The sequence below is a fragment of the Dermacentor albipictus genome, chromosome 4 (assembly GCF_038994185.2).
Source record: "Dermacentor albipictus isolate Rhodes 1998 colony chromosome 4, USDA_Dalb.pri_finalv2, whole genome shotgun sequence".
In the NCBI taxonomy this organism is placed as follows: Eukaryota; Metazoa; Arthropoda; class Arachnida; order Ixodida; family Ixodidae; genus Dermacentor; species Dermacentor albipictus.
The window spans coordinates 130,342,069-130,365,134 of record NC_091824.1 but is presented as its reverse complement, the minus strand read 5'-3'; the positions used below and the strand labels follow the sequence as shown (position 1 = coordinate 130,365,134).

Here is a 23,066-nt window from a genome sequence, read left to right as displayed (position 1 = left end):
GCCTGAAAAATCCTGCAATATTTTTGTTTTATCGTTGATTAAATGTTATTACACATAGCATCATGCTTTAAATTATCTGATGGTCACTATGGCAATGAAAAGCTTGAACATAGCATATGAAAACATTGCAACTGGAATTCACTACTTTCTGTCACACTTTAATTGGTTTAAGAGAAAACATTCAGCATTCTTAAAGTAGGTGCAGCCTGCTGGTTACACATCACAGCAGTGGTGGTCAGACATGCGGCAAATGAACTAAATTAGCTCCATGCTCAACGTGCCTGTCACACGAATGTGTGGGGCTCTTCCTCTCTGCATTCACCAAGTTCCTGCTAGAGTGAACCTTTCATGCAACATATATATTTGACACTTTATAATAACAATAAGCGCTAAGTTAACCCAAGAAGTCCTGAAAAATAGTGCAGGCTTTTCTTAGTAAAGAAACAAAGCTACAAGATAGCTAGCACATAGAAAATCGCCGAGCATATATTAAAATGTGCCATCACAAATAGCTGGTGCAGAAATCAACCTAGGAATATATGTGTGCTATCTGGCCAGCTATGATCTTGAAGCAGCACACTTACATCTGGCACGTACACTTAGAAAGGGCGTACACAGGCGCCAAACTGCAACTACTGCTTTATTGCTCAAAGACCCATTTTCTGTAGTGTCTCTTGTGAAGCGTACATGCCCTGACGGCAGTGTGGTATGGCGAGAGCCAGAATAAAATGCATAAAAGACACAAATAAAGATGAAATTTTTGGATTTCCACTCTATGAAAAACCAAAGTCCAAGATAACAGCGTGCTTCTTCAGAGAATGATACCGAGGGGCAACTGATACACCTATCTTTCCATTTGTCAATTTCTATTGCTTCAAGAATTTCCCGTTTGTTTTTTATGTTCTCTGCGCACAACTTCCGTATCTTTCAATATGGTTTGCAGCCACAATCCTTGCAATGAAACTCTAAATGATCTGAATCTTTAGCCATGTAGTGATAATTGTGCTCAGTTAGCCTCATATTCAAGGACCTGCCCGTCTGCCCAATGTATACCTTGTTACAGGACAGAGGGATCTTATAAACCACTCTCTCTGAACAATTCACATAGGGCTTTCAGTGATTGATTGCACAGGCACTTGTTCCTTTTTTGCGCCATTCACCTTTTTGCATACGCTCGACAATCACAGAGGCGCGCAAAACACCACATCAATGCAAGCCCTGCGACCTATCTTTAGCAGATTTGGGATATTGTGTGTACATAAGGCATGACCAGCTTGTAATGCCTTGTGTCTGTGCGTGGATCTGCTCACTATTTCTGTCTTCTTTAGTAAGCATTCTGCAACTGATATCAAGAGCTTCGATGAACACCCAGAGCTCTTGAGGCAGGTTACCTGGTTTGTTAAGCTTGTTTCACATTTGTGATGACATAAGAAAGCAAGAGCGGACAGTCACCCTTTTCACAAGCTTTGAATGGGCCGAGTGGTAGGGAAAGACAGCTTTGTTGCTCTTTGGCTCATAAGACCAACAGATTTGATCGGAGGATACATATGCACCAAGGTCTAAAAACCTAATAAAACCGCTGATAGGTAGCTTATGTGTTAGTAACAATGACCTGAGGCATTTATAAAACACTGCATTGGTGTGTATGTTGGTCTTATGAACCAAGGAACAACAAATCTGTCCTTCCCTACCAATCGGCACATTCAAAGCTTGTGAAGAGGGCAATTGCCACCAACACCCCCAATCCCCAACCCCTTGAGCGATGGGAGACCTTGTTATCCAGCCCCGCCCTACCGATTCAGCTCGCACTGACGGACAGGGGCCAGGAGCTGCTGGAAACATATGGGTCCCGTAACTAGGGAACCACCCCGTCTGGTGCCTGCGTGCACCACCGATTTATTTCGGGCCCAGCAAATGTTGCTTCATCATCATCATCCACCCTTGCTTTCTTAACGCACTGCAAAAATCATGCCATCACAAATGTGAAACCAGCTTCACAAACAAGGTAACCTGCCTCAGGAGCTCTAGGTATCCATCGAAGCTCTTGATATGTTTCAGGTAACTAAACACAAAAAAGTGAGCGGATCCACTCGCAGTCACAAGGACTGTCAAGGCAACGCAGTCGTACCTTATGTACACACAAATTTCCCACAATCTGCAAAAGATAGGTCAAAGGGCCGGCGTTTATGTAGTGTTTTCCGCACCTGTGCAGTTGTCGAGCCTGTGCAAAAAGGTGAATGGCACAAAAAAAAGACCAAGTCCCTGTGTAATCAACCATCGAAAGCCCTACGTCAATTGTGCAGACGGAGTGTTTTATAGTCCTGTAACAAGGCATACACTTGGCAGACATGCAGGTGCTTGAATATACAAGGTTAAATGAACACATTTATCACTGCACAGCTAAAGATACATGTCATTTAGCCTTTCATTGCAGGGATTGGGGCTGCAAACCCGTCCTGAAAGATACGGAAGTTTTGCGCAGGAAACACAACAAACATAGCTACAGAAACTGACAAATGGAAAGATAGGTCTATCAGTTGCCCCTTGGTATCATTCTCTGAAAAGGCCTGCCGCTATTTAGACTTTGATTATTCAGAGTGGGAATCCGAAAATGTCACCTATATTTGTGTTTTACCCTCGCTCTTGTCACACCTCACTGCCATCAGAGCATGTGTGCTTCTCAAGTGGCACTACAAAAGACGGGTCGTTCTTAAACAATAATGCAGAATGTGCAGTCCAGCGCCTGCGTATGTCCTTTCTATGTGATGCGTATGTGTCAGATGCAAGTGTGCTGCTTCAATATGATGGCTCACCAACTAGCCCATCAGTATCTTTTAAGCAGCTGTGATCAATCCATAGCTCGACCAATCATTTCTTTTATCGGGCCTCTAAAATTTGTGCATAACTTCGTGGCCATAATGCAAATAATGAAAGAAGGGAACTATTTGTTTTTTTTACATGAAATATTAGGAACACTTACTATACTTTATCCAGTTGCTAACAGTACAGTTTCTATAAATAGCCTTTCTTCAACTTATATGCATGTTCTGATTTCATTATTTAAGACTAAATGACTACTAAAATAGCGTACACACCTATCGGTCTCCACGCATACGGTGTCGAGGGCCTCCACCTGAACCGTCTGGCCACGTAGGCAGCTCTTGCGCACAAACAGTGGCTTGCCGTGGAGCCCACCATCAGTAAAGGCGTGGTGCAAAAGTGCCCTGACGAATTTTCCACGGCCACTGATAATGTCACAGGCCTGGCTCAGCTGATCGAGGATGTTCTTATCAGCGTCCCGCCACCAATGTCAACCTGTACACAGAAAATTAAGCGACACTTTAAAAGCTCACTTTTGATCACACAGAGCATAAAGGTGAACAATGTATCATCAAATGGACAAGCCATAAATGACAGCAGAAGAAAAACAAGTGTCTTGCAGCATCGTTGCATGGTTTGCATTGCAGAGGCATTTCTTTGACAGTTACTTGCAGTTACTGACACTGCAGCACATGTGCACGTGTGCGAACAAATATAAGTTGTTCAGAGGTGGACTTAGTAGTTGCCGGCTGGTTGCCCACAGATACACAAGCTGTCGTCAGTGAGTGTGATCTCGTACACGATCATTGTTAATGATTTCTAAATACCATACAGCACCAGTAACTTTCCTGCAACGGCTTGCTACCTGCCACTATGCTGGCCAGATATAAATTTTAGTCATAGTCATACATTGCAAGATCAACTGCAAATCTTTAAGTGATCCATACAGATCCCTTTCGCTATCTGAAGTGATTCCAGGGGCCAGAAGTTGGGAAACACTGATTTAATCTTGCTTTGTTCACGGAATCACTTCAAATGCACTATATTGCCAAAAAAGAAAGTAAAAGAAAGAAGGGAGAACAACTGGCAGCACACAATAAGCGTACCTCTGTGCAAGCAATTACTGGTTCTTCTGGCTTGTTCTCGATGTTGAGGATTTTTCGTAGCCTCTTCACTCTCTCGCCAGCTTCTGCATAATGAGAAAGCAATACAACCACTGAATAAAAGTAATATGTACTTCAACCATTTCAGCGATAAAGCACCAAATGCTACTTCTTTATGCAGCGAAATATGTCACACTTAATAATGAATTTTGCGACACTTTGGTTCTTTTTGTGCATCAGTCACTGATGCGTGATTTGGCGAGCCTGGCATTTAACATGAGTCGGGTGCATGACACTTCGTGATAGTCGAGTGAAGCGAAAAGCCTTCCGTTAAAGTGTTGCAGGTTTTCACACATGCTGCACAGATAGTTTTGAATTTAAGAATAGGCATGTTTATCCACAAAATTAATACAAAAAATTAATGGGTATTTCTTTCAAGCAGCAAAAGGGAAAAATCAGTACGATCAATACATTTTAGTTTCTTTAAAGATGCTTCAGTATTCACTATTCCTCAGAAATTCTAGTACGGATTGAATACTATCAGACCCAAACACTGCTGCAGTGTGCTTTTTGTCTCGAGTCATGGAGTTCCTTACATAAACCGACTAGAGGGCCTCGACACCTATACTTCCATAAATATTACAGGGCACGTACACAGGAGCTTTTGATGTGGAAGGGCATGTTCAACTGGTTCTTGTTATGTTAGCACTGTTTATTCAGTGTGGCAAAGTAGATTCGCACATGCAGGGAAGGGCCTTAAAGATCCTTTTTTATATTCACAGAAAGCATTAACCAGATGGTGTAAGATTGTTGCCTGCTTTTGATGTGTCATGCAAGTTTGCAATAGCATCAGACACAATGTGCCCTGCACTCTTCTCCAGATGCTGTGGATGCCACTATTTGAAGTATTTTATAAATGCAGTATTACATAACGGCTACACAGTGAAATGCCATCAATAATAAAAAAATGTATATAAGTGCTTGATGCTTACGTAACCAAGTGTTTCTTGCTACCAGCTGCTGTGTTAGCAATGTATTTTATTTGTGTGACTGAATGAATTAGTTGAATATTTTTATTGTTCACTGCATATGTTTTAGGAATACTGAAATAGCGAGAACCAAATTCTTTTACCAACAGTTTTTCACAGGGCGTTTAAGAGGAAATTTCAAAAGAAAGTGTCTGATATTACGACATCTTTATGACAAGGCACTTTTCTGTGTGAACATAAAAGTAGGAATTTGGGTCAGTCCTCCGATGGAAAAAATATCCCAGATTTGGTCTAAAGGTTGCATCTTTTCTCACGTATTCAGAGGCTTGCATGCTTTCATAATCTTCTTTCTTTTTTTTTTTGCCAGAAAAGAAAGAAGATTGACTATATTTATAGTAACTCCGGATTAACAAGTCTTTTTCTGTGATACACTACAGCTTTGAGTAAAATCTTGTTCTTTAACATATCCAGAGTACACAAATAATTTCGTAGAAATACTTTTGCAACATGAAAAAGATACCCAGGGCTGGGAGAGAAACTGGTGGCGTCAATCAAATGCGCTTTAGGCATTCTTTTTCTACGTTACAACACGGTGGCATTCGATTCGCGAATGATCAACCAGCCTGTTGTATAGGACGATCCGCGTTTATTACACATCTCACGATATTGCCCACGACATTTCTGCATGATTATTTGATGACAATACAAGGAAAAGACGGTCCGCCAATTTGATGTTCACATAAACGGCTGTGGCATGGGTCCTGCTGCAACGGTAATACTTGAAACAGGGTCATGCAAGTTAACCATTCAAATTTTGTGATTTTACTATCCAAAGCCACGATCTCATTACAAGGCACGTCGCAGCGTACGACTGAATTAAATTTGAATCTTTAACAAGCACCCATATCCAAGCACGAGCGTTTTTTGCATTTCGCTCCATCTAAATCCGGCTGCCGCAGCCGGAGTTGCACCTGCGGCGTCAAGGTCAGTGGCGCAACACTAAGCTACCGCAATAATAATAATAATATTTGGGGTTTTACGTGCCAAAACCACTTTCTGATTATGAGGCACGCCGTAGTGGAGGACTCCGGAAATTTTGACCACCTGGGGTTCTTTAACGTGCACCTAAATCTAAGCACACGGGTGTTTTCGCATTTCGCCCCCATCGAAATGCGGCCGCCGTAGCCGGGATTCGATCCCGCGACCTCGTGCTCAGCAGCCCAACACCATAGCCACTGAGCAACCACGGCGGGTGAAAAGCTACCGCAACGGGTGGGGACGAGCATGACAACAACAGGAACAGGCGCCCTTGTTTTAAGTGGTTCCGTGCATTTCAGTTCGCGATAAACTTGGCTACCGTGTAGTACAGACGAATAGGCCAGGCTGCTAAATACACAGCTTAAACAGACGACGTGACCCCACCTTGGCGCTCGATGGACCGAAGGAGCATGCAACACGCTACACATGCACCCGGGACCGGCCCGGCACGAAATGTTTTGAAACACCGATGCCGTGCACCACGCGTGAATCAGACATACAGCTCGGAGTGGTTGACTGACACAGCACCAGCGCCACAGGCGCAAGTCAGCCCGACGTACATCCAGCAACAAAAAAAGCGCCCCGCGACTTCTACGACACCAGTCAGAACGTTGCCGATCAGTTATACACACAATACAAGAAACGTACTTACCGTCGGGTCAGCCGGCGCTCCATTCTTCATGCACGCTTCCACGCAGCCCAGTCGGTGGCATACCTCCGCGTCAGCCAGTGGACGGACGGGTACATTCAGCTTTTCGTCTCCGACGCTCTTGGCAAAAATGTCTCTTGTCGCGCAACAGCAGATCACAACACACAAGCATGCTTACAGCTCACGACCCACACAACGCGCACACGGAGACCACGAAAGAAAGCAAAATGGCGACGAAAACAACTGCGAACACAACTGCCAAACAAGCAAACACGCAAAAAAAAAAAATTTCAATGTTGCTTGTTAACTTTCGTATATTTCGCTAAGTTTGGTAAAAAAAAAAAAACTTTCAAAAATATTTTGTTCAGGAAGAACTTCTATAATTTCTTTGCAAAGCTGTCAGTTATACACAAAGTGTAATAAAATAAATTATGTTGCTACGCAAATAGCAATTGTCTGCGTTGAAACAATGATTTAGTATCAATGGCAATGTTGAAGCATAACCTCCGAGATTTCCTCCGTGACGACACATCGTTCTGATCTCGAAGGCTACAAATCCATCAAGTTGTCACGAAGCGATTAGTTGCAAATGGTGGTGATTCACCAATGGTTTGGCTCATTCCCTAAGTGCTCGTTGTTTCAGCCGCGCGAATGCAGTGGCAAAGCTGTGCTGCTTAACCAATGCGCTGAAGGTTACGTTACGCGGCAACGATGGCGCGAGAAGTGAACGGCATCAATCGACAAATGTTTTCTTCTGACGACGGGCAGGTCGCGCTTGCTGATGCGAACATGAGTCTGTATGAGTCGCGTCTCGGTCGCTATATATAGATGTAAAACTTGAATAAATCAAGCAGACTAGGAGACTATTTGTCTCCGCCCTGTTTCAAAAGTTTTTGGTGCTGATAATTATCATCATCATCATCATTTTAGTTGGTCGCGTGACCTCTGCCAATCGACGTGTGGGCGCGCTTACACTGAATTTTGTTGCATATTTTGCCGTAATGTAATAGTGTAAATTTACGCGAGGTCGCCTTTCCGCAGGCTCTGTATTGTTGTGGTAGCTTGTGATGCCACGTGATATAAATTTTGGTAAGGTCCAGTAGGATCCGTACATCGACGTACCGATAGTTCAACAAAACAAAAGTTCAAAAACCGGTTACCTCTCAGTATTCTGGATGCTTCTGCATGCATTGAGGAAGACATGAAGCTACGCCGACGACAAAGGCGCTCTTTGTCCAGCCAGTTTCGATTTCAAGGAGCCTGCCAAGGGGAACTAATTGTTCGCGAAGCTCCCACATAAAATCCACTATTCAAAATTTGATCATTGGGATAGGTAGTGTCGAGCAGGGGCACCAAAGTACTCATTTTCGGTAGCCACCTATTGCTCATAATTAGAAAGTTAATTAGCGTAACTTTGCTAATTACGCACGCAAGTGCGGCAATTGTTCTGCATCTAGAGGCCGCCAATCTGTACACTCGTATGGTAAACATAACATTACCGCGATTTATATTTTGCAATTTTAAAAATTTGGTGCAGCAAAAAAAAAGTACCCTGTACGCTGCCCAGTGGGATGAACCTCTTCTCTCCTTGGTAGTACAATGTTCAAGCTTTACACTGCATCACCTACACTCAATCTTTTTCAGGTCTCCCATTGCAGTTATAGCGCACATTGCAATATCCGCAGTGATTAAAATAATTTGAACCTATCCGGAGATTGTGCATTTGGCGCTGCAGCGGCTCAATACAGCATTATTTTGCATTAATAATGCATTAGTACATTATCTTGCAGTGGCCTTTCTTCTGCACTTGAACGTACAACTGCCTGTGCAACAAATTTTTTAATAATTGGTTGAAGCTCTGGCCAGCTTAATTACGCCATTTCATGTTGTAGCCTGAACTAAGGAACTAAGAAGCTAATTAACTAAGGAACCTAAACTAATGGTTATTGTTTCGTGTAAATTGTATGTCGCCTGTTTAACTCGGTCCAGTTGTTGGCATTACACAATGGAATTTGAACATTATTTCATCAATAAAAAATTACTGTGTAGTTGTCAATAAAAATTTTATTGAACAACCATGGTGCTGGCTCAATGAATGTTGTAATTTTGTGGAGTTTCTATGGAATCAATGATAGTACAACAGATCAACAATGGAAATTCAAGAGCCATTTTTGTAAGGGTATATAGCATGCATCCCACTGTATCTCTCGCTGATCGGAAAACTCGGGGCACAGGAACAAAGAAATGTCGATAAAAGAAGATAGAGAGAGACAGCGAGATAACCGAAGACCGAAGAAGGCCGGCAAGGGGTGCGCGGCGTCGATGGGAGCCACGGCGCATGGGCAGGCTTTCGGATCGGCAAGACCGGCATAACGCGCGCAGCGCCCATAAATATCTGACTCGCGCAGGAAGGCGTTTCCCGCGGATGAACAGGCTGAGAGGGAGGACAATCTATCGCCCACATACGACAGGGCTTAAATTGGGGGCCTCATAACCCTCTCCATGAAGTTCCGGCCCGCGGCGCTGCGAGAATATCGTCACTCACGGTTCGCCCCTCCCTAGAGAGTCGCAGCTTATATATTAGGTCGAAACCACACCTCACAGAGAACGCCCGAGGGGCTATTCATCCTCGCACTCCTTCTAGGTTAATCTTTTTCCATTTATTTCCGAAGTTAAGCAGCTGCGCTAAAAATGAAAACAAACAAAAGGTCAAGGTTTGTCCTGCAAGAAAAAAAGAAAGGTTATCGGAAGCAGGTCTCCTCTTGTGCCATATACAGCGTTCTCTGCGCGTTCAATGCGTCCGCGCTCTTGCGACCTGTATTGTCTTGCACGACTTCTTTTCTTTTAGAAGCACGCTGGATTAGTCGAGGCTGATAGACGACGGGAAGAAAGCGGGTGCCCGCATGGGAGGTCAGTGCTTTACAGCGGGCGGCACCGCGAAACTCGACTTTTCGGCGGCGTCTGTCGCTGCCGTACGGGACCAGGTTCGCAGGCGGCTGGCTGGCCTCGTAAAAGTGTCATCGCGCGGCGAGGCCCGTGATTTAGCGGGCCTCGCACGGGCGCTATATCGGCGGTACCGCTTTCAAACGGTGCGCCGGTGAGATAGTGGCGTCGAACGCCCAAGCCCCGATGTTACGACCCGGCGGGGTCTCTTTAGTCATCGCCGGCGGTCACTCCCACCACGGGCGGGCAGACCCCCTCGCCTCGCCTCACACAGGCTGCTGTCCGAGATGGTGTTTGCGAGCGACGGGGTTTCGTTAAAGGAAACTACCCTGCCGTTCGTATGATGCGGGCCCAACGCTCTAGGAACCGCAACAAAAGGGCTTCAGGGTACGAGTTGCGCTTGCACTAGGCCAAAGGTGGCCAAAGGCATTTTGCTCTCCCTGAACTGCATCAGCAGCTCTATACCTAGCGAGAATCACGGAGGCCACGCTGTTCTCGTTTGTGTACGAGGCACTATAGCGGTTGCTACTGCCGGCAGTATACTGTCTAAAGGGTCGCTAAAGGCCTCTGAATGTTTTGCACCTCTTAGTCAGGCCACTGCCAGAAACACCACCAGTGCTATAAAAGTTGCATGGTCAGTCTGTTCCCAAGTCGTGGCAGATATATATATATCTGCCACGACATATATATATATATATATATATATATATATATATATATATATATATATATATATATATATATATATATATATATATATATATATATATATATATATATATATATATATATATCATTTTTGTATTTTGTTTCTCAAGAGCTATAGACCGGAAAAGAAAAAGTCGCTCACATATGTAACCTATGTTCGTTTCCTTCACGCTGGAAAGTTAAGAACTTTCCATCATCTCAGATAACTTGACGGCACCAATAAATTTAAGTATCGTGAGAAACACACTCCCACTAAAAAATATAATATCAACATTGTCTTTCTATTTGCGAGTGTTCTGAAGCAAGGTTTAAGACCCTTATATTCTACACATGCCAAGAGCCCTCTAATTTTCTTCATTTATGATGATGAGCACTATTTCAAAACGCGCTACAGGTAGTGATAACCTTGAAGTCGCATAGTGAAGGCATTATTTTAAACGGAGTAAAATGCATTACGCGTGCTATGTTCTCCGAAATAGCCCATACGGCACTCTTCTTTCTCACATTTTTCTTTTTTTTTTCAGCGCGACCAAGCCATTAAAATTTTCAGTTTTTCGCTTTACAGCCACAGACAAAGCAAGAACATTTTTTCCCCCTTCATCTCCAAGCTTGGAATAGCCTAGTAATTGCCAGACAGTGCGGGCTTTATATGCGCCCTGCACTCTCGGGCCAGACGCAGGAAATGACGTTAATTTGAGCATCTAGCTCATGAAGCGTGCCCATTTTTACGTGCGCTTGTGTGATCCCAGGGCAAAGCGAGAACATCATGAACGTCAAGCATCGGGCTTCTTCTCTTTTTCTGGTTGTTCCCTCTTTCTCTCTTTTTCTCTTCTTTTCCTCTTGCATGTTGCGCGTTCCTGGGGTGACCCAGCCTCCACTGCAGCGTTTCCTTTATCCGGTAGAATTTCGCTAGGTCGCTTTTTATTCGCGTTCTTCTGATTTTTCGCTGGTGCGTTAGGTGAACTGCTTTTGTTTCCTAACGTTCCCTACACTGTATATGTGCCTGCTTCTACAGCAGCCTTATCTTCCTACGGATCTTTCTCGGATGCCGGCGAGAGTGCCATCATCAGACTGAGATGACTTGAAAAAGATGGGCAGGATTCTCCGAGATCTGAGACGCAAACTCAAAGAGAAGTGGGCGGGTAGTTTGGTTGTAACCAAGATAGAGAAAGGGAGATGAAAAATGTGTGGCATGAATTTAAAAAGGAAGAAAGCTAAACAAAAAATCTTGATTAAAACACACCCATCAACCTACCCTCTCCACACACACAAGCACTAAAAGAAACAAAAAAACAGACACCTACGAAAGCAGGCACGCATGAGAAGAAACGCACAAAACACACACGCGCTCGCTGACAAACACACAAGCACGCGCACGCATGCCCATATTGTGTACACGGGGGAACGCTTGCGTCCGTAAACAGACACGGTGAAAAACGTATCTCATAATACAACGCTTTAGTGGAATCGCAAGAGTGGTTGTCTGCGCTATGCGGCAGAGCGTAACAACACAAAAAAAATGTAGCGGAGATGTTGCACGGAAAGGCTTGACGCTTGGCAGGTGCGGCCGAATGCGTCCTTTCGCGCCGAGTTAGCCCGCTGCCTCTTGAAGGATTGTAAAGAATCGCCATGGAGGAAAGAACGGGAGGTAGCGAGGGGAAGCGTGAAAAGTGTACCAAAAGAGTTGAAGCGTTTCCCGATTTCCTCTCGGCGAAACGCACGTGTGGCCTGATTTCGGTGTCTCGGCGGAAGGAAATCCTCCAGTTTCACGGCGGCACAAGAAAGAACGCCTGGAAAGATTGTATTCCCAGGCATAGATAGCCCTACCTCGAGGAGCTTTGTTTGAGAGAAGAAAAGAACAAAGATGGCAAGAACGAGCCTAGATATTGCCGAGCGCTCGGTCCATCTCACCCAGCATAAATTTAAAGAATAAAGCGAAAATGGCATGTTCAACGTTCCTGGGAATAGCCGAAACCAAGCGAAGAAACGTCTCTAAGTTTCCACCATGCCTCGGAAAGCATGCTTTCACTGCACTGAGGAAATGACGCACACAAAGTAAAAGAAAAAGAAATCTGGACTCAAACGTATCGCAATAGTCGAGAGAACGCGGTACTTTGTGCACACTCGTTGCTTGTATGACAACGAGTGCGCCTTGATGATTCTTAAGAGGCGAGTGTAGAGGTATAAAAGCATCGCTTAACAGAAAAATGACAAATGCTATAAGGGCTAATTTTGATAATTTTGAGAAACCGGTGTAGTTATAAAGCAAATCAAGACGGCTGCGGTCTGCCCACACAGTCACCGCGATGCCGAGGACTGTTGAAACGTGAGAAAACGTTTTCGAAATGTTTTTTGTGCAGAAACAGTTTTCAAAGCTAAGTAAGAATACAAATTTAGCCAAAAGAAGCAATTATTATGGCATTTCTTTTCTTCTCTTTATGAACTTTAGTATAACAATCTGGAGGTTTTTCGTAAACAGCTGGGTCATTCAAAATGCTGTTCGCCGTTCCTTCTAGAAGTTCAAGTTTCTTTATCACTGGTACCTCTGCTCAAAATTGCGCAGGTAAAAGTGCCCGTTAAAAAAGTATGCGTAAGATCTTTTCTGCGTTTAGAGCATGCCGGTCGATATTGCGATGTGAGCGCCACCACAAGATGGAAGAACGAGATTCCACTGCACAGTTCTTATCATTTCTTACAAGGCGTACCGGAACATTGCACAAATGAAGTAGAGGAGAGCTCAAGCTGTTCCGGCAAATCTACGCTTAGTCCATCGCCTTTACGTAATGTGCATGCTGTATTAGGTGCTGGCTTGCGAAGGCTATGTGTGTCGTCATGTGTCACCGGTCCCGGGGTTCCATCTCCAAAAATACCTTCTTGCGTTCATGCGACCATTCTTCTTCTACCCGCCATGAACCATTGACGAGACTTGAGAGAGTGAAAGCCGAACTGCACGTTGCCTTACTTGAAACTGTGCAATGTTATGGAAGGCTATGTTGCCGCGAATTAGCGGGGTCGAGTTAACAAAATCTTTATTCGCACATCAAAAAAAAAAATTAGGTTGACCGTAGCATTGCATGCGAAACTTCTTTTACAAACATGACGATTACCCTGGCAATTGAAACGACCATAACATGCTAGCAGTACTTTGGGGTGTATTCCCAGTCAACAAGCCGTAATTGTGGCAATGGTGTACACTATTGTGAATTAGCCCAAAGCAAAGTGCGCAGTTAATGGGCACAAAAAAAAGGAGAGAAAAAAAGAAAGATGTTACAGGAACCAAGCTATGAGGCGATAGCTGCGAAAGCAAGAAAACGCCAGTGACTTTAAGTATGTGAAAATAGCTCTACGAGCGACAGCCCTTTGGCCTTGTTTCTTCCGAGGATCGGATGTCCAGACACGACGCTTCTGTCACGCCCGGAATGCGTACTGCGCTCCTCTGCAGGTCTTGGGGAAGGCGAAAGAGAAGCGGAGAGCTGAAGGGTAAAGTGAGAGGGAACGTAGCTTCTGGCACTAGCGTGGTGGCGCGACCACCGCCGCCACGGGAAACATCTCTCCGTCAAGATCCCGTGAAGATAAGGCCCTATCTCGACGGCACGCTGACGCTCGGCTGAGCGCAAATGCTCGCTCGGGTAGACGGATAGATGGATGCACCCGCGTGCACTGCGAGAACTCCGGTGTGCACGGCGAGGCCAGGACCCGGGGAGGAGATAAATTTGGAAGGGCGGAATAGTTCTCTTGCTGTTCGTCTTAAGCGCCCTCCTTCTACAAGTCTACCAGGAAGAACAGCAAAAAGAGCTGCGCCTTCTCACGTGCCGTTGTTTCTGCTGCTCCTGCGTCCGTTCCGTGCTGCCAAACGAGCTGGAAGAGGAGCCCTTCCCCTCCTTTCATACCGTAGGGGGCCTTTGCTACCGCTACTTCCTGCCTTAGCTTCGACCGATGTGTTTGCTTTACGGCGCCCCAGAGTACTGCGTCATGCTGTCGCCCGCTTTGTCCGCGCTCTCCTTGGGCGCTTTTGTTCTTGGCACTTTTTTGCCACTTCTCCGGCGTAAGAGCCACCGCTTTTCATCTCTCGCCCACCTCTACTAGTCCCCCCCCCCCCCACTTTCCTTTCAGCCCTTCTGGACTCATCCTCCTTATGACGAGACCCGTTCTCTTTTCCCTTTTCACGCAGCTCTCCCTCTATGTCTTCGTATAGCTTGCGAACGCGTGTCTTCTGAGAACCGACGACCCGAATGGGGTGGGAAGGATGCAAAGACAACGAAGGCCGTTGAGGCTGATTTGCCGACAGAGCGTTTTCGCGTTTTCGCCGCGTGCTCTTGCTCCAGCACTTTGCTTTTATGAAGCTGTGGGTTTGTTTTTGTCTGTTTTACGAAAGCGCCAGAGTAAAAGTGTTTATGTCGACACGCCTGTTTGGGGTTGGTGGGATTTTGAAGCTTGTTCTTAACTTTGTTCGATTTGTCGAATATAAAGAGAACTTAACGCTAGCGACCCATGGCAATGCGGAAATTGAGAAGAAATTGACTCTTAAATATTTGAGAGTTCGTTGCGAAAGAGCGAGCCATCCACAGAAACAAAGAATACCTCGCTGGCTTCGGAACAAACATAAAATGCAGAGGATAGAACGCACATGGCTCGCATGAACGGCGGATGACACAGGTTTTCTACTGGTAGGCGTTTCATTACGTTACATTTAACTCATTCAGTAGTTCACCAGCAACTTTCTGTTTCGGTAAATGAAGTACAAGACAATACGTTTAAATTATTATTATATTTAAGGCTTCACACCCGTAGTTACTTAAAGCATTTTGGAGAAACTGGCGCCCAGATGGCAGGATTACAACAAGAGTTGTTGCATAATTTTGTCCCATTACTGTACGTTGCACACGGAGTAGTCTGCCACTTCAAACCCAAAGAATGTGCGTATGCTAATACTGTCGCTAGCTGTAGTCTATAGGGTAATCTTGTGCAGCAACTTGAGAGGCCGGATGGTAAATGTAGATCGAATGGTGTATCGCTGCGTTTTACTATTCTCCGAAATATTCCACGTAAATATTCCACCAGATGGTTACAGCGAGTAGGAGGAGTCCCTTTGAATCAGTCGCTCTTCACAACCTGGCAGAAGTGCGCTGCGTTTTATGGGCGAGTACCACGGCTTCCTGGCGAGGTTATCATATGTACGGATGCAAGGAAAAGGGATCCGGCAGGCAAAAAGTTAAAAACCCAACAAACAAAAATGAAACAAAGTGCCCAGTACCCTGTATTTGCAAATCAATTTAGTAAGGAATTGCTACTTCTGTCATCAATACAGCCTAATGAAGCACATTGTCCTAGTTCTTTTGTGCCTCCTCCGGTAACGCAATAGGCAGCTTATAAAATGCACAATACTTGACAGCTGTCATCGCCTTCACCTCCTCTTCCGATGAATTGTTACAGCTGCCTTCCGTCAGCATCATAACTATAGCTTGTCAATACTTCTGCCTTGCGCTTCCCCATCACCGCCTGGATTTCGCTTCGTTTTCTTACACTTGCCGCACGTTTTTTGCAAGGAGTAGTAACTCCTCCGAGCATGGACAGGCGATCATAAGCTCCATCTATTATCGACAGACCACTGGTCATGAATTAGAGAGCATGTGAGTTGGCTTGTTGGTACCGGCAATACATTACACAACTTTATTACCTTTATCTTATCTTCAGTTCTGGTGGTGCATGACGAGCACCACTTTGCTGCAACGTTTTTAACATAACATAGTACTCTTTTACATTGTAGCCTGAGGCCATATTGATTACTTTTGTCATTGTCACTCCGAGACCACGTTAATTGGCTAGGTGAGTATAAAACCATGTGATGAAACGAACGACCCAGATCTGGCTAACGTAATTTTTCTTTGCACAACATTTCTCGACTGTACGCACATGATGACCATTACCTAAGGCAGCAGTCGCTTCCAAGTGACCAATAAATGGTTTCTCACTATAAGTAGTTACACTATTTCAGCGATTCATTTGGTGTCGACGAAAGCGTGCAGGGGAGCCGAACTCGAAGACAACTGCTAAAGCTGGCTTCGCCAAACTATGAGCAAGTTAGCGGAGAAGCCCTCTTCTTTAGTACTCGGAGAAGGGAAAGAAGATGAAGAGGAAGAAAGAAACGAAAAAGAAGAAGAAAGGGTTAGCCACCTGCGCAGCCAAGCGGGATATAAAGTGACTCGAAGGGCTAACAGGAGCACATAACCAAAGAAACGAAGGTAGATGCGGGAGAGAAATGACGGAGGGCGGGGAGAATTCAGCAGGATCCCGCACTATGTTCTCGCGCAGCCGTCACGCGGTGCGTGCCAGGATCCTCTCGCTTTCGTACTGCTCGCGCCGGCCCTCCTTCTCGCTCTCACGCGTCCAGCGGCGACCGACAACGGTCGCGCATCCAGACGAAGTCCGACGCATCGCCGCTTCCTCTTCGTGCATCGTCTCCTCTAAGCCACAAGTCAAGCGGAAGCAATCGATGGCAGGAGACCTTCCCCACCTCACACCCCTCCCCCCATGGGGAAAGGGGAGGGGAGGGTCAAAGGTAGTTAATTGCCAGTTCCGTGCTGGTAAGCAGAGTAATTTACTCCCGAACCTCTTCTTTTTCGCACACCTACTCTCTCTCACCTCTCTCGTCCTCGCTGCAGCCAGCTATACGGATGCGCGCATCGCGTAGGTGCGCGAGAAACACGTTTGTTTATAAGCGAGGGTGCCTCGAGGAACTTTTCTTTCTCGTTCCGAGAAAGGGCCCCCGAGGCGAGCGACAACTGCAGCTGAGCCGCGTTTTCTGTTTTCTTTTGCTTTCTTTTGTAAGTTGCTCTTTCGCTCTCCTTGGCGTGATTCCTTCAGCTCGCATGAAATGTTTCTTTTCGGTAATTCCGGAGTGCTGGCTGACGACCCAGCGCGAGCTTAAGTACCGCTAGAGCCTAGCGCTGCATAACGGCATCCCGAAGAATTAAGTCCAGCTGTGGCTCGCCTCAAAGCCTAGCACGGGCTCACCCTCTATACCGCTCCGCGCGTACTGCTCGAGGTTGTCTCGCGAGAAAGGACGAGAAGGGTAATGTGGGGAAACAAGGGCGAAGAAGAAGGGGAACCTCGAACTACCACCACGCGGCGCCTCTATTAGTTACCAGCTCGGCGTCGTTAACCCTGGCTGCCTAAAGAAACTCGTAAAATAAGCGAAGCCACTGATGATGGGGCCCCGAGCGCGGCATCCACCGAGAAGGAGCACTCAGTCGCAGCCGCGGCAGCACCGTGGTTCGGGGTCGACCCCGAGGCGATGAGGGAAAAAAAAGTGCAATGTTAATGCAACGCTCATTCACAGCGTTAGTGGGTGCACTTGAACTTTCTTTTCTCGGCATACTTATTCAGATATTTATAAGTGGGCAATGTGATGCCAGCTATAGACTCGTGAAGTTCGTTTCACTTAATCTCAGCTAACTATGTTTGGGCGCGAATGCAGATTTTAAGGACGTCTAGACACTCAGTAAAATTGTGTTGCGGTCGTTAACTTCAATCTGTTCAGCGCGTGGTGTGCGTGGCTGTGTAATAAAGTATTTGAGACAGAAGAGGCCTCTGCGCTGCGAAACGCACTTATTGTACTTTAGAAAAGGCCTGCTTTATGCTATTTGTTTGATAAACGTTGCAGTGCGCAGTTAAGCAGTGGTCGCGCTGCAGAAAACGGCTCATACTAACTTGGAGGTCGCGGCCTCCGATAATTTTGCTGGAGTGAAGCCTTTTTAATGTGTAAATTAAGTACAGCTTCCACTAAACTTGAATAGTTTCTATAGCTAGTTGCTCGTCTTTTTTCTCTTACCTGCCTTTTCTTTGTCTTATCATGAGACCGAGCAATTGAGTAGGATAGTTTGCTGGGCGCGTTGGCATTCCATCCTAGAGGCAAGCAGCGCATATAAACTTAATATTACCGCTAGGATAATGGGATAGCTAGCGAGGGAACGTGTTGCCCGACAGTACATCAATTACAAATCAACGCATTACTTACAAGGGTGCCATCAAATGTATCTCTTCCAATCCTGGCTATAATATATACAAATGATTTGGTGAAGCAAATGTTGCGGTTCCGCTCTACGAGGCTCATTCCCCGTCTAATTCATTCCAAGTACTATTCTGGTGTCCTCACTGCAATTCGTGCTCGGGCTAACGTCAGTGGACAAAACGTGCTGTGCGGGCATAAATATTTTCACGCCTAAAAGCATCTTTACGCCATTCTCTCATATGCTGCTCAAACAAGCATATAATAATAATGTAATAGCAGGAACGAGCAGGATCATTTAGCCCGCCGCAGGAAGCGCCTTCATTTTGTCCAGTAATGGTAGCCAGGTCTGTGTAACACTTAGCCCTGGGCTAAGCGTTATCTTATTGTTACAATAAATATATATGTAGGAGAGCCTGGATTATTTGTGAGTTCGGCTACTCGTTCCCGCCTAGTCCAACAGTACATTTTAATGTTAGACCCCTGCATGGGGCACGCTAAAGATCCCCTGGTGGTCATAATTAATCAGGAGTCCTCCACTACGGCGTGCCTCATAATTAAATCGTAGTTGTGACACGTAAAACCACAGAATTCATTCATTCATACATTCATTCATTTCAAAGTTAGGCCGGCTCAAACACTCTTATAATAATTATAATACCTCTCATTTTTAGCCAAATTTACTTCCTAAACTCATAATTATGTAATGATCATATCCCTGTAATGGCTTACTTAACAACCTATGTTACAATGCCATTAGTTGACAACACTGGGAGGACAACTTCGTAACTGAATACAGAGAGAGAGAGAGAGAGAGACGGAAGCCGTAAGGGAAAGGCCGGGAGGTTAACCAGGCTGGGCCCGGCAGGCTTCACAAGGGCCATTGTACTTGCGCGCAGCACATACAGTGAGATACATTGCGTAGAACTACATGACAGAGCATTCAACAAGGCACGTTCTGCGGAACAAATATTGGGGGGCTTGTTGCAAGGCATTCACTGCTGTGTTCGGATAGCAAAAAAAAAAAAGTTAAAGAAAATACAGTTCGAAACCAACTCCCGTAACGCAAATTGGTGCCAAGTGCTTGGCCTATCGGCGTTTGCATTATTTTGCCGGTTTTCTCTATGTGTCGATTCTAAAGTGTGTGTATTTTTTTCCTCACAGCATTCATTGTTTCTCGTGGTGTGCAAGTGGTAAAGGTATACACAGTCACAGAAATCATGCAGGATATAACGTTATTTCGCGCCTTTTATTTACCCGTGTCTAAAGCTTTTGTGATTTCAATTCTTGTTCTGTACGTTCTCCTTATTAGCATTGGCGCTGGGAGCGAGGCAAGCCCTGTTGACCGCGGTGATCGGCGCCATCCTGAATGTGGCGACGCCAGCTGCGCCAGGCTCCGGAGGCTCGGCAGCAAACAACGTCGAACCGCCAGAAAAGGTACGTGCCTTGCTGCCCGACAGCGTAACACATCAGATCGTTGAGTGCACGTTCGGTTGTCGTCTTGGTCATCTATCCAGAAATGCGGGACACGAGGCGCGCGAGACACGTGACCCGCTCTCTCGGTGGGGGTACGCTCTTCTCTGTCGAAATCCAAAAGGCATCGGAGTTAAAGAAGAAAACCCATCCAGCCCCAAAACTTAGTTATTCATTAGGGTTCGATAAAGAAACGTCCCATTTGGAAACATCTTAAGCGAATTTCAGGCATGTGGTAATAAAACGTCAACTTCCTGTGCAATTTTATTACCTCGATGGATCAACTCTTGAATCTACGAAACTGCTCACGAAGCTGTAGTTTTATTGCCATATAGGCTGAAATTAACCGTAGCTTTTCCCAATTAACTAAATTCGTGTTTTTTTAGACAAATTATTATTATTTTTTTTTTGCAGTTCCGATGTCTAACGATGAACGGAGACGATGTCTAACGGGTTCTGTTGATGATGCCATGAAAAGACACTTCCCTGTTGTCTTTGCCAGGAGCGAGAACTATCTCTTAATAGAGAAGTACATTCTGCTTTCGAAAATCTGCTAACTTTCGTTCTGTCCCATTAGCAGCGGCTTGCACGAACGAAAATAGTAACGAATTTAAGAACGCGTTCTTAAATGTTCCCTAGACAACTCCTAGTCCACACTAGAACGCGTTCTTGAATTCGTTATTATTTGCGTTATTAAATGTCCATGCAAGCTGTCCTAAGTGTCTTACTCCTAATAAAAATCACAAATGAAAATCGCGACTGAAAAAAGCACCTTTCTTCAGTTCAAAAGTCGTCTGTGAGCAAAGGATGACACACTTGACCTGTGTGTCATTCATGAACTCTGCGATTGCTGTCGCAGCGCATAAACGTCAGATTGCCTTCAAGAGATACTGGGTCGCACTTGGGGCGCCAGCACAGATGTGCAGTACAGCGCAGCACGCATATTATGCGGCCCCATGTACCATGGGGCCAAGCGATAGCAGAATCAGGAAGGCCATCTGTTATCCGCCAATAGAAATTATTCTGCTTTTTATTTCCGTTTCGAATAGCGGACAGTTATTAGTGATCGTTGACCACTGCCGTTAAGGCGTTGGGAGCGTTCTGTACTTCAGCACATGACTTCCGACAGCTGGTTTCGCACTTTCGAAGTGGTATCGGCACCGTTTTCCCACATTTACGTCATTCTTTGGTTCAGAAACCTTATTTTCTAAGAAAAAGTGGTGCTTTTAATGTTTTGTAACACTGATATTTGTATTAGCTAGACTTAACTTTTTTTTTTGCCTTTGGTGTGAATTCGAAGCCCTTTGGTTTGGTTTCACAACTCCATCCAGAATCTCACAACAACATCATCCCGGCCAATTGAAAGCTTTAACGAAGGAAAGTGTTCGCCCGCATCTGCTCGCTGTAAAGCATTGTTACGAAGCGATTTGAGGAAGACGCCCGTGCAAAGAAAAGCAATGAAGCTCCCGTAAAAATACCTTGTGCTCCCTTCCCGTGGCGTGTTATTTAAAGGCTCGTTAGGTAATTGGGGTGCGAAGCTTTTGCGGAGGAAATAGAGCTGCGAGCTGTTTCTATGAGCCAGAGAAAGTCCGGCCATAACTTGGTGGTCAGTACTCCGCTTATCGCTCTGTCGCCGTTGGAGCAAATGTGGGCGTGGTAATCTTATCGAAGACCTTTGCAAACACATCGAGAATAGCAAACTTCTTGGGGCATTGGAAGTTGTTGGATAGGTAAGGGCATGACTGGTGTTCCTGCAGGCATTGTATAGGTTGTTAGATATGGAGCTGGTTCCTGCGATTACTTCGAGTTCCCCAGACCACATCGGATTGCAGCACAGCTAATTGAGGAATGCAAAAGCAGGAAAGCGCATTCCAGAGAAGCGGCCGAGCAAACAAGTTTGAGGCAACAAGTTTACGTGCCAACAAGTTTGTGCGCCGCCGGGGTTAGCAGGTGGGCATCCGACAATGAAGCAGGTGCACGAGCGCCCCCCCGCTCCTTCTCCAGCCTACAAGTGGATTGCCAGTCTGCGTGGCAAGACCGCAGAGAGCCCCGACAGGTGTGCCACGCGACACGGGCGCCTACCATTGGCTGCAAGTGGCGTCATCGGAGTGGACTCTCCCATTGGTCAAACATGACGTGACTTGCAGTGCTCGAAGGGCTTATAAGAAGCCTTCCAGAGAGACCTGAGGATTCTGGGACATGCCCTGATTCCCTGATTCACCTCTCTCGAACTTCTTGCCGCGGGCCGCAGCGTCCGAGTTGCTGCTGGCCCGTAATGACAGTACGACGGTTACTTGTCGCTCACCTCCCTGTAAATAATGTAGAATAAATCCTTCCCAAGTTTTGGCTTCCATACCGAAGTCCCGTACTCCAACCCCTACATCTGGTTGGCAGCGGTAGGATCGCCTCCGAATACATCAGCTGGTGGCAGCGCTACGAATCAACCTTCGTCGAGAGAGATCGTAAAGAACCGGGAAGAGCGAAGAAGAGAGAGCCTTCGTCGAAAGAGGTCCGAAGAGACTGGGAGTATCGAAGAAGGAGCGAGCCTTCGACCCAGGGAGTCCGGAAGGAACCGGCAACAGCGGACGAACGAACCGGATGGCAGGGTGCTGCAACCGTAAGTGAGCGCGTGGTTTTTTTCCTTATGATTCGCCAGACTCAAAGGTTGTGTGTTCAATTTTGATAGTTCTGGGAATCGGGAGTTTGTTGCATTGTGTGTTTGCACAAATTAATAAGGAAAACAGTTTTAACCACCTGTCGGGGCAGCTGCCATGGATCTTAGAAGGTTGGCGAGGTTGGACTTGTTGTTGGTGTGCGACGATTTGGGAGTTGAGGCGGACGAACGGATGGAAACGCCAGCTATCATAAAGGCGATTAATGATAGTGGCAATGATGACAAAAGCATCGAGCTTGCTTGGGAGGTGATACAGGAGCCACGGGAGCGTGTGCGCCGTGTACGTTTGCGAGAGCGTCGTGAGCTTAGGAGTGAGCGTCAGCGTGAAGAACGCGAGAATGAACGGAAGCAGGAGCTTCAAGAACTTACTCTTAGGTGTGAGCGTCACGGACGTGAGAATGAACGCAAACGTGAGCGAGAGGAAAAGTATGAGAGAGAGAAGGCAGCACTGATCAAAGCGATACAGGATTGTGATCAGTTATTGGCACAGAGACAACGGCTGTCTGAGAATTCTGTAGGTAGTACAGAACGAAAGAATGTGGAAGTGTTTAGCAGATTTTCGCCAAAAGCCGAGGAAAAGATTAGTGCCTGTGAGATTGGCTGCCGATTGATAAGTGAAGGGAAAAAGCTAGCTGCTAACGATGCCTTAGTGGCAACAGAG

General features: G+C 45.8%; 1 protein-coding gene and 1 long non-coding RNA gene across 4 annotated transcripts in view; one reads left to right on the top strand and one right to left on the bottom strand.

Annotated features, from left to right (window-relative positions):
* The window catches only part of LOC135898351 (uncharacterized), a 7,209-nt gene extending 383 nt beyond the window's left edge, over nucleotides 1-6,826 (bottom strand). Inside the window, exons 1-3 of the long non-coding RNA XR_010563312.2 lie at nucleotides 6,603-6,826; nucleotides 3,927-4,009; nucleotides 3,096-3,315 (exon numbers count right to left, since the gene is read on the bottom strand). This is a non-coding gene — a long non-coding RNA (uncharacterized lncRNA). The remainder of the gene's footprint in view (nucleotides 1-3,095; nucleotides 3,316-3,926; nucleotides 4,010-6,602) is intronic.
* The window catches only part of LOC135898431 (cell adhesion molecule 3-like), a 449,844-nt gene that overhangs the window by 380,708 nt on the left and 46,070 nt on the right, over nucleotides 1-23,066 (top strand). For all 3 annotated transcript variants that reach the window (XM_065427360.2, XM_065427361.2, XM_065427359.2), the window contains one exon: nucleotides 19,571-19,695. In XM_065427360.2, coding sequence (XP_065283432.1) covers nucleotides 19,571-19,695 — 125 coding nt within the window. The remainder of the gene's footprint in view (nucleotides 1-19,570; nucleotides 19,696-23,066) is intronic.